Source organism: Neltuma alba, unplaced genomic scaffold, assembly GCF_004799145.2.
Source record: "Neltuma alba isolate B1F8T4 unplaced genomic scaffold, ASM479914v2 tig00012898_pilon, whole genome shotgun sequence".
Lineage (NCBI taxonomy): Eukaryota > Viridiplantae > Streptophyta > Magnoliopsida > Fabales > Fabaceae > Neltuma > Neltuma alba.
In genome coordinates, this window is record NW_021637269.1 from 281,078 (window position 1) to 291,641 (window position 10,564).

The window sequence follows — 10,564 nt, forward strand, 5'->3', positions numbered from 1 at the left end:
GGAGCCATAAAAGTCAAAAGGAGTTCGCAAACAAACAACCAACTCCAGCTCGGTATTGTTATGGAAAAGAAATTTATTTTGAGTCTTTTTATTATGACTCGTTAATAAATAGTTATAAACAATATTACCTATTTTTAAAATTTGATGTAATGCACGAAAAACGTATAATATAATGCAGCATTGAGAAGATCAATTAATAATTCAGGAAGATGAAAATAGAAAGCCGAGGCCCATTTAAGCCATGTTTAGATGGAGGAAAAAATGAGAAGAAAATAAAGAGGGATCAACGGGGTTGAGTCTATTAAAAAAAACGAGTTCTTTGTAATATAAAAAATCAAAATTTAAACCTCTACTAGAATAGGTGTCTATATTTACTGTCTGACAGTACCTCAAATATGATTGTTTCTAATAGAAAGATATTTATACCTAACAAGAAAAAAAGGAGGAGGAAACGTTTTCCTACTATTTTTGATAGTTTTTCCACGTAATATTATTTTCTTCCTGATTTTCCTCCATTCAAACAGAGTAAGTTCGCTGTGCAAGTAATAATGTGTGAAACTACGTTTGCATTGTTGCAGGCATCTTGATATGCTTCATGCAATATTTTACTTCTTGTATTTAATTACTATCTCTGATACTTAATTAATATAAAATTTAGTTAATTAATTTGAAAAGATAAAAAAAATAGTTAAGTTAGTTATTTATAATAAATAGTTGTTGTCTTTCTTAAACTACCCTTACTAATAACATATATTAGTTAAAACTATTATTTAATAGAACATTTAACATGTATAATTACTACAAAGACTATTTTTAAAAAAAAACAGATAAATATGAAAAACCAAGTAAGCTAAAATTTTAGACCAAATTAAAAATCAAATTAGTTCTTATATTAAATACTGGAGGTAGTATTTATTTTCTGTTCAGAATGAAGCAAATTCTGAATATTTTATTTCTCGTATTTAATTATTTATTAAGAGTTTTCTTTGCACATTTCTCTTTACACATATAATTAAGTTTTATTATAAATAATTTAGACTTCATTTTTTAATAAAGTTTAATTTTTATCTTAAACTGGAAAAGATTTTAAATAAAATTAATACTCTAATTACCAACTAAAATTAACGATTTAAATTAAAAATATAACAAAACAAATTATTTACGTCAAATTATAAACCATTAAAGTTAGATATACATATTTTGCACAACCTTAAAAATGTAATCCAAATCATAACTCTAAGACCTGTTTAGCACGCTGAAAGCATTTTAAATGGAATAAGAATAGGAAAGGGAATAAAAATTGATTTAAAAAAATGGATAGACTTTAAAATTATGTTTAACATGCCAAAAAAATTAATGCAATCTTCATGGTTTTCATGGGTATTTTAAACCCTCACTGGGAAGATAAATTCCGTGATCGAGGGATTTTACCTTTCAGGCTTTTCCTTTCATTTTTTTTCTTGGTTTTCATGACAAAATCCTTCATAACAAACAAGCGCAAACTTACCTTTGCACACTTTTTGTAGCAGTTAGTCCTATAGAAAAACATGGGCTTATCTCATAATTGTTTTCAATCTCGTCATAAAATTCCTAGCCCAAATTTAATTTAGGGGGAATTATAATTAAATCCCACAAAAAAAAAATAATTACCAAAAAATTCCAATAACAACTTCAATAACCTATAATGACAAATCCTATAGTAAGAATGATAACCTCTGAAATTTGTTTTTCAATTGTTTTCCTTCCTTATAACCTTATTGTACTCCTCTTAAGTTAGGACTCGTTTATCAAAGCCTTTTTCATTAAAATACTTTTTTTCCCCAAAAAATTCACTTTTATAATATTTTACATTGGCTAAACTTTTGAAAATCATTGAAATTTAGGGCGGGAAAAGGATTTCTTGATTATTTTAAGTCGAAGATGAGAATGTCAAGATGAATCCAATCAAACTAGAAAAAACAAGCTTTTTTTTTTTTTGCCAAAAGAAAAGACAAGATTAGTAATAAAAAAATTGAGGTGATTTAGACATGTACAAAGAACATTTGATATAAGAGCAAGCAAAGTAAATCAAGCAATATAAAGTCCTATGAAAAGATACAGAGGAAGACTAAAGAGAATAATTAATAAAATTATTTAATGAAACCATTTGACTAACAATTAGTCCAAAAATTTGTTGTTGATAGAATACAATGACACCTTGTGATTTATGTAGCTAAGTTGACCTACTGAGATAAGACTTCTTGTTGTTTTAAAACGCTACTCAAGATGGTGATGGTTAAGAAAGAATGTCAAAAAACCTTGAGGGTTTGCATATCCACTATCTTAACATTTTAACTGTATCTCTCTACTGGCACAAAGCTCAAGGTTTCATTTGCATACAGGAATTTGTTTAGCCAAATTTGATTCAAGTCAATCGTATAAATATTTTTATCAACGGGTGATATGCCAGATACTAATTAACTAACTTCACTGCAAATGCAATCTCTAATGTATAATTTTGGAGTCCTAAAAGGACTGGTTCCAATAAACTTGATGCAGCTGTATAAAGCAAGAGCACCGAGGTGTAACATTATTACCAAAGAATGTTTTAGAACAACCAAAAAAAAAAAAAATCTTTACATCTAATCTAATTAGCGGCACTCACAGTCTCAGATGCCGCCGTGTGCCGAGAACCTTAGCAAGCTCGTGCTCCCACTCAACATAAAAATATCACAACAGTTACAAGAATGGTCCTTAATTACCAAAATTGTGTTACCTTCACTGTATTTTTCCCAGGAAGCATTACTATAAAGAGGCGCACATGAACAGAGAGAGAGAGAGAGGGTGAATGAGAGTTACCCAAATTAAAGTTTAGAAGGGGCACTTGAATTGACACTTTGAACCATAATGAGACTGGAATCGAGAGTAGCTTGAATGAATCTTGCTATTTTCTTAAAACATATACAACAATAGAGGCTTGAAGATCACGATCCACCTTGAAGTGAGCATTAAAAAATCTGCTTTCCTGTTTCGATCCCAATATTTGAAATCATGAAATATATAAGTTAAAAACTTATTATAATCTCTCACCAAAAAATATATATAATCATTGCCTTATGCCCTTATCTAATAATTACCTCTCTGTAGCCAAGTGATAGTAAATAATTTCTCAGTTTTTGTTCTTCTGAATCATATAAAACAATGTGACTAGGCGGAGACCAATTTTTTGCATATTCGGACACAAAAGCAAGAGGGTCCATCAAGAAACGGTCCGATTCATCCAGAACTCCTTCCTCTTCACTGCTCCAACACAGTAACATTCCATAAACGTAATTATGAAAAAATTTCGATAGTCAATAAGAAAACCATGAAGCTGTAGATTCCAAACCTTGGTGAACAGTCCAGAAATTGCATAGGCAGGTTAGAATGCAGCACAGAATAGTAGGGTGTAGCATGACATTGCGTTAGGAACAGTATGCTCTTAACTTTCCCATCATGAGCTTCTCTGGCGAGGTGCTTCATAACATCCTCAGGTCCTCTCTGTCGAGATGAGGGAGGTCAAAATTTTCAAATGAGTTTTGTTCAACTATCTCAGTTATCATGTGTATATCAAATTAAAGAAAAAAAGAAATAAGTAATCTTCGGAAATCCAATATGAAATGAATAAATCACAAAAAAACCATATACGCACAGGAAGGACGAGCTTTTATGAAGGAGCTGGGGAGAATAGATAGGTGTATTAAATCTTAGCTCTGATCAATTTATGGGAAATCATACCTGATGAACCAAACTCATGTACAAGGCCATTGGAATATTGGTTGCAAGCAAGAATAAGATGGCAACTCCCTTCTTTACAGGGAACCTATCATACTTCTTCAAGGATCCTTTTACTTTACTTTTACCAGAACCAGGATCATCCATAAGGGCTAAAGAATAACCAGAGAACATAAGAGCTATAGGAAGAACTGGCAAGACAAACCTGCACGTTATAATGATTCTATTGATGAATCTAGTGAAAATAATGGGCCAACTACATGCTAACAGGCAAAATGCAAATATAATCTGATTGAATACCTGAATTCCTTGTGACCTAACACACTGTAAAATGACAAAACCCAAGCAACAAGGCCAGCAAACTTCCATTCTTTAGAATAAATTATGCCAGCTAATGACAACGGCAAGTGAGTGAAGATCATGACTGTAAATCCTTGACTGAAGTACCAGTGCCACTTGTGGGTTCCATAGTAGTCTCCACCCGAGGAAAGAAAATTGAATTTTAGAAAATTAAGAGGCACTAAAATCCACTTGCCATACATGAAACCATCTAGTAAGCATGTTAATCCAACTAGCAGGACACTGAAAAGAACAAAATTTAATCATTATTGAAAAATGGATGTATGTGCCCCTTTTTTTACATTTAATCAAATTTAAGACTTTGCAGAATTTTCCTATAATTTGTAGTCTACCCAAAACACAAGGCAACATTTTAGAGAAACACTTGGCATATGCACATTAGCATTTCTTGAAAGAATTTTCCAAAAATATTAGCGAGTACTTCAGCTTTAATATTAATGCCAAGCATTACATTAGAGGTTGGAAAGTTAACTGCTTCCTGAGTCTTAAACAGCAAAAGGATTCAAGTGCACTGATAACAAGGAGCAAAATGATTCTAGAAGCAATACTGGAAAATACAAAGGCCCCCAAAGATGATATGCATAAAAGAGAAAGCAAAGTATTAAAGATTTATCTGCATGAAAGAATTAAATAATCCTATTTGTTTCAAATACCAACGTTGGCAGCCATCTTAAAATATCTGTAATTTGCTCAAAAAAGCATAAGTTAAACTGAAAATACAAAGAGCCCGCTTGTGGTTGAGAAGGAAGGATGCCAAGAAGCAAGCAGCTGGAGTGCAAGAAACAAAAGTTACTTTACAAAACAAACTTCTCATATGAAAAGGAATGCTCGCAGGCTTTACACAAACATACATGTCAATAGAAAAGTTTAGAAGCAAATCAACAGAAGCTGTAGTTACACGTCTCTATATCTTAATAAATTAAGTGGAAGCAGCATAGATGCATGTTAAAATTTGTAAACTTGCATGGAAAGAAGTGGTTAGTTAAAGTTCATATGGAAGGATTGATCAAATGGAATTTAGACTGAGTACTAAAGATGGCACTTAAATTGGACCCAAACAGAGTGATTTGTCTGTAGGAAAGAGTTCATCAACCCATACAAGTATATAAACTATTTTTAAACAACCAGAAGCAGGTATGCAATTAAAAAGTAGTGAAAATCGGTTTGCCCTCATTTTTCTGCTCTAATTCTACTATCTGTCATAAAACGTATGTGAACTATTCAACAAACGTGTCAAATGATGATTTGGTTAAATACGTGTTTTGTTCATAAATCCAACATTGTTTGAATGAAAGCTCCACTTTCATTATTTGATCAGGAACGCCAAACACTGGTTTAAGAAGATCGTACCTACACCTAACAGTGACAAAATGGTTTTCATGTATTGAGATTTGTCGCATGCATTATGTGATTTTACCCATACATTATTGTCAAGCCAATACTCAGTGGAAATAAAAGCAAATGAATTTCAGCCATATGACAAGAGAAAAGGCTTTCCATATAGTGGGGAACATATGGAGGACAATCAATCCCTCTTAAAGCATATACCATACTAGAGTGAGTAAATGATGCCAAAACACACCCAATAGGAGCCATCTCTAGAAAGAGGAATCTCAATCTGTCACGTGCTGTTAAAAGCTCAAGCAGGCCAACATATGCCCATGTGATTGCACTTGTTGGCCGAACAGCACAAGCTAAAGCCGCCATAAGTAAACCCCACTTCCTTGATTTGAAGGAACATTTGCCAAAGGGTCTCATGCAAGGCCAAAAGTATAGAGAGACTACAGTAAGAACAGTCTCCAGGCTATTTGACAATGTCCGGGATAAACAGTAAAACATAAACCAGTTTGTCAACTGGGAAAAGAGCTGCGGCAGCGTTAAGATAACCATATATCAAGGTAGAAGATAAATAAGAAGCAGTAACTTCCAATATGAGTTATACTTCAAAATAATATTATCCATATAGTTAGGATACAGCCCATTTTGCAACACCATGACCAAAGACAACATTGGAAAGTTTGTACAGGTACAAATCACACACTGCAGAGAATATGGATTGTAGCAGCCGCGGAGCCTTCATCTATAAACATGAAGCAGCAGATAAGTTTATAAGAATCATATGAATGGAAAATAACAAGCAAAAGGATTGTAACTGTGAAAGAATTGCAATAGTTGGGACTAAACAAAAATGCATGCTTGTATTACTTTGGGGAGCAAAAAGTCTAAACGCAGAATAAAACATATAGCTCATTTATCCAGGTCAGAAACTTAGAACTAAACACTGACAGTCAAACGCAAAATGTGTGTTTTCCTCCTTTTTAAGTAACCTATTAACCGAATTTCAGCATGAGTCTAAAAGAAGATTAACTACACATGCACCAAGCTTCCAAAGTATAATTGAACCATGACTACAACATGTTGAAACACACCATTTCTTATGTGAACTTCTAGATAACTACGTTTACCATGAACCACGGCGTATCAAGACGGAGTAAGGCCAGAATTCTGTAGAGAGCAGCAAAAACCATCGGATGCAAGTAGCTACGGATTCCTTCCTTCCACTCCCATGTCAAATGACCATACCTGCCATTTGCATCAATCAGTCCACACTCCAATCCACATTATAACATTGTTAAACACAAAGACTGCTCGAACAAGGAGAAAATTTTGCAGAAAATTAACAGACTTTAGTGGAATCTGAGCTACCCAAATGCAATGCGGTGCGCTACTTCAGGCCCCTGCCAGTGTTCATCCGGATTGAAATATGACTGCACTAACAGAGCATTTATCATCCGGAATACCAAGCACAAACCGAAGATTCTCTTCTCTGATGAAAACAGAAAGCTGCCGAGGAATCTCGAATCTTCCGGTTTGGACAAATTTGAAGTCGCGGAGAGATGTACAGCTGCCGATGGACGAGCGACATTCTGTCTGTGTCTCATTACCGAAGAGTTCTGCTAAATATACTATGTATTCTCTCTCTCGTTTCCCGAAGACAGCAAAAACTAAACTTGTCTGTGATTGAACTCAGAAGACACAGTTCCAGTCAGTAGTCAATGATGAATAATCGAAAGGGGGGTCTTGTTTCTTTGTCAGCAATCAAAAGTTCAATTTGAGCCAGGTCCTTGGGCGCGAGACTGAATTAGGGAAGGGGAACGAGATTGGGATTGGAATTGAGAGTAAATTCTCAAGAAAAGTAAGTGCCAGATCAAACAAAAATAGTCAAAAGACCAAATTGCCCTCATCTTCTTATATTCCCAAGCTGCAACGGGCTACGGGGAAAATCGTTCGAAAATCGAAGCAGATCTGGGCTAAGGAGGATGCATATGCGATGGGTATTCGACGCCGGCTGGCAGAAGCAAGTTCTGTTGTTGCCCTCAGCAGCCTACTACTTGCTTCGTGCCAGGTTCAATTAAATTGCACTTGTAGGTCAGTTGTTGAAGATAAAGTTATGCTACTTGTTCATAAAAATTGATAGGAAAAGGTCAGACATGTACATGGAGGAAAAAAAAATAGTGACCATTACTGACAAATTAGCTAAGTTTGCTCATAGATTAGAAGGGAATTTTTGTATCTTCAATCATTTTCTACCTTTCGTACAACAGGTGGAATTTGGTGAAGGGTCCTAAGTTATTTTGATCTCCTTGTTGCCTCTCTCTTTAAGGGTTAATAAAGATAGATACATCAATCAAGCCATAATAAACTTTATTATTGTCATAAGCTATTTATATCGTTTTATTTTACGATAAACTTGACTTTTGAAGTCAAATTTTGATTTTTTGTCATAGTTTTCGGCGTGGGGTTTTTTTTTTTTTTTTTTAGATGACATTGTTATTATCCGTGGATCATTCCTAATAAATTAGCTCTGCAGGATTATTTTTCGTAATACATCAATCCGTCATTAAGTCATTACTTTCAAAGAGCTAGTTCCTGTTCATTAATGTTCTTTTAATTTAAATAGCTAGATTCTTGCTTGAGGTATCCATATATAACTTGTTCTTTTTCATTTGCCAAAATATATTTAATTTATTAGGTACACATATACATAATTAATCATAAAACCTGTGTGGGTGTGAACAGATCAAATATCAAATGTCACTATTTTTGGTGTAACCAATTCAATCAATCCCATCTTCTATAAACTACTAAACTGATCTGTCATATTTTAAAATCCCAAGCAGATGTTGAAGTAAAGCAAGTGTACAAACTTCTCCTTCTTCCTTCCACTTGAATGAAGAGTGGGCATGATCAATATTAGTTAATTACAAAAAAGTGTATATATGATGAATAAAGTACATATACTGAGAAGGATACAGAGAAAATAGTGATACAGAGAAGATAATTAATTTGTGTAAAACTGGAGTTCATATCTGGAGAAAGAAGAGGAGAGAGTGAGGAAATGATTAATGGTGGCGGCCCAGGTTTTGTAGCGATGAACATCATCCGCCATGTCAAGCTTGAACGTTCCCCTGTTTGTCGTCAAAACTATCAGGTAACAAGTCTCAGCTTCTTCACCTTCTCCATCTTTATACAGCTCTGCATGCATATTCATCACAATACCTGAAAATCCATATTTACCAGTAATCATTTATTAATTACTGAAAATATCTCAATATTAAAATCACTCACAAAAGAATAAGAGAGATGATGAAAAGAAAAGGCCCCTACTTTCCTTCTTGCTTTTTAGCAGATTATGTTTCTTCATTATAAGAACCACCTGCACATCAATCATGCACACCACCAGTTAAACCAACGTGTGGCTTACGTCAACTGTTACATTATTACTTTAACCATCTTTTTGTAGTAATTATTAGCAATTGGTTGAGATGATTGAACCATAGTGTAATTAGTTCTGACCTTGGCATCACTGTTCAAGACGACAGATACTGATCTAAGCATGCACTCCCCTGTTTTCACATAAATTTGAATGAAGAAGTAAGAATATTTCATAAAATCGAGGCCTTTAATGCTTAGTTTTTTGTTGTGTTTGATGTGTACCTTCAGGTGTTTCCACGTGTAACTCAGCTCCCTCTGCAAGAATGGATCTGCCTTTTGCAAAGTCCAAGTCCAAGTCATTGTTGTCTTCAATGGGCAAAACAGGTACGCCCCCATTTAGCCTGTTCTTGCATCCTGATCTTGCTTTCAGTGTGGCCGCTCCTTTCAGTGCTGCACCAAAGGGAATAGAGCACAGTTTACTTGGTTCATACAAGCCAAACAGTATCGGATACATGAAAATTTGGGTAAGTTGCTTCATTCGTTTCCTTCAATCATGTCTTAAAACAAGAGCTGTAATTTATCTAACTAATTTCTTGATACTTGTCAAAGTAGAAGGAAACTGATAAAAATTGTTACCACTGTATCAGGTACAGCCTTTATCACTAAGCGGTATAGTTAAACTGCTTGATAGCTAAGAAACAGCTCTTTCTATTTGACTGGATCAAACATCATACTTTGATCTATTTAGCAATGCCAAGTTTGTTAAAAGCCAAATTTCTGGTTTAGAAAACCACAAGGATTCAGATAAGTTACAATAACTCTGAGACAAGGCTGCAAGGGACGAGGAACAAGGTAGTTCAACCTTCTCAATTAAGAGTCCTAGTACAAATACCGGAGAAAATTAGAAAAGCATATGAAAAGAAGCATCAAGATAAGAAAATTACATGTGGCAGCTGAGGCCGTGAGGGTCAAGATGTCACTTGCACTAGTACCAGTCATGGCTGAACTAATTGCACTGTTAAGTTGGTCCTTCTTTGCCCCCATTGCTTCTGCAACTTTTGCACACTGAGCTGCGACCAAGGCGGCTGCAGAACTACTGCTGCTTCCTTGTCAGCGTTAGATGATCGGCCTCCTTGGAGTTTTCTGCAGCTATGACTGCTAAAGCAGCTGCCACCCCAGCCACTGATATTGCTGCATGCACTTCTGCTGTTTGTACTTCTCTGTTCCTTTTCCTCCTCATCTTTATTTCTTTAAACCATTTCTTGATTGACACATTTTTCAGGGGTATATCTGTTTCCACGGCATCTATGTGCAGAGAACAAAACAAAATCTATCAATGCCTCTTGAAAATACAATATTATCATCCACTGCAGCTGTATCATCATACATGTCAGCCCTACAAGATATAAACCATTGCACATAATGTTCTAAGATAAGGAAATAACGAGTCTCATACTCACTTAATCCTTTCTTCAACTCTTATCATAATACTTATACAAAAAATCCATAAAGTGGATAATAAAACTTGATATTACTGATAAGCATGGCATTCGTGTGTTATATCAGTGCTTCATAGTAGACAGAACCATGATCGTAAAGTTCAAGTCTAAACAACTGAGGTTAGTTAATAATGTGGCAGATGACATACCCATTTCTTTCTGAAGTAGCTGTTGTAATTCAACTCAGGATGCATTGCTTGCTGCATCGTATCCATGACTGAAAATTCAGAAAAGAA

General features: G+C 34.7%; 1 protein-coding gene and 1 pseudogene across 2 annotated transcripts; both read right to left on the reverse strand.

Moving 5' to 3' along the window:
* Positions 1-2,465: 2,465 nt before the first annotated feature.
* On the reverse strand, positions 2,466-7,524 carry LOC114732286 (GPI mannosyltransferase 3). Of its 2 annotated transcripts, none has more exons than XM_028919582.1 (9): positions 6,820-7,524; positions 6,579-6,696; positions 6,089-6,193; positions 5,696-5,979; positions 4,054-4,335; positions 3,757-3,958; positions 3,368-3,519; positions 3,117-3,279; positions 2,466-3,004 (listed from the first exon to the last, which is right to left on the reverse strand). In XM_028919582.1, exons 1-9 carry the CDS (start codon positions 7,053-7,055, stop codon positions 2,924-2,926), a joined length of 1,623 nt encoding a protein of 540 aa, XP_028775415.1. In that variant the 5' UTR covers positions 7,056-7,524; the 3' UTR covers positions 2,466-2,923. The 2 variants fall into 2 exon arrangements, with proteins under 2 accessions (XP_028775415.1, XP_028775416.1); XM_028919583.1 differs by having other exon boundaries at positions 6,800-6,886.
* Positions 7,525-8,261: 737 nt separating this feature from the next.
* On the reverse strand, positions 8,262-10,543 carry LOC114732279 (VAN3-binding protein-like; annotated as a pseudogene).
* Between the last annotated feature and the right edge of the window lie 21 nt (positions 10,544-10,564).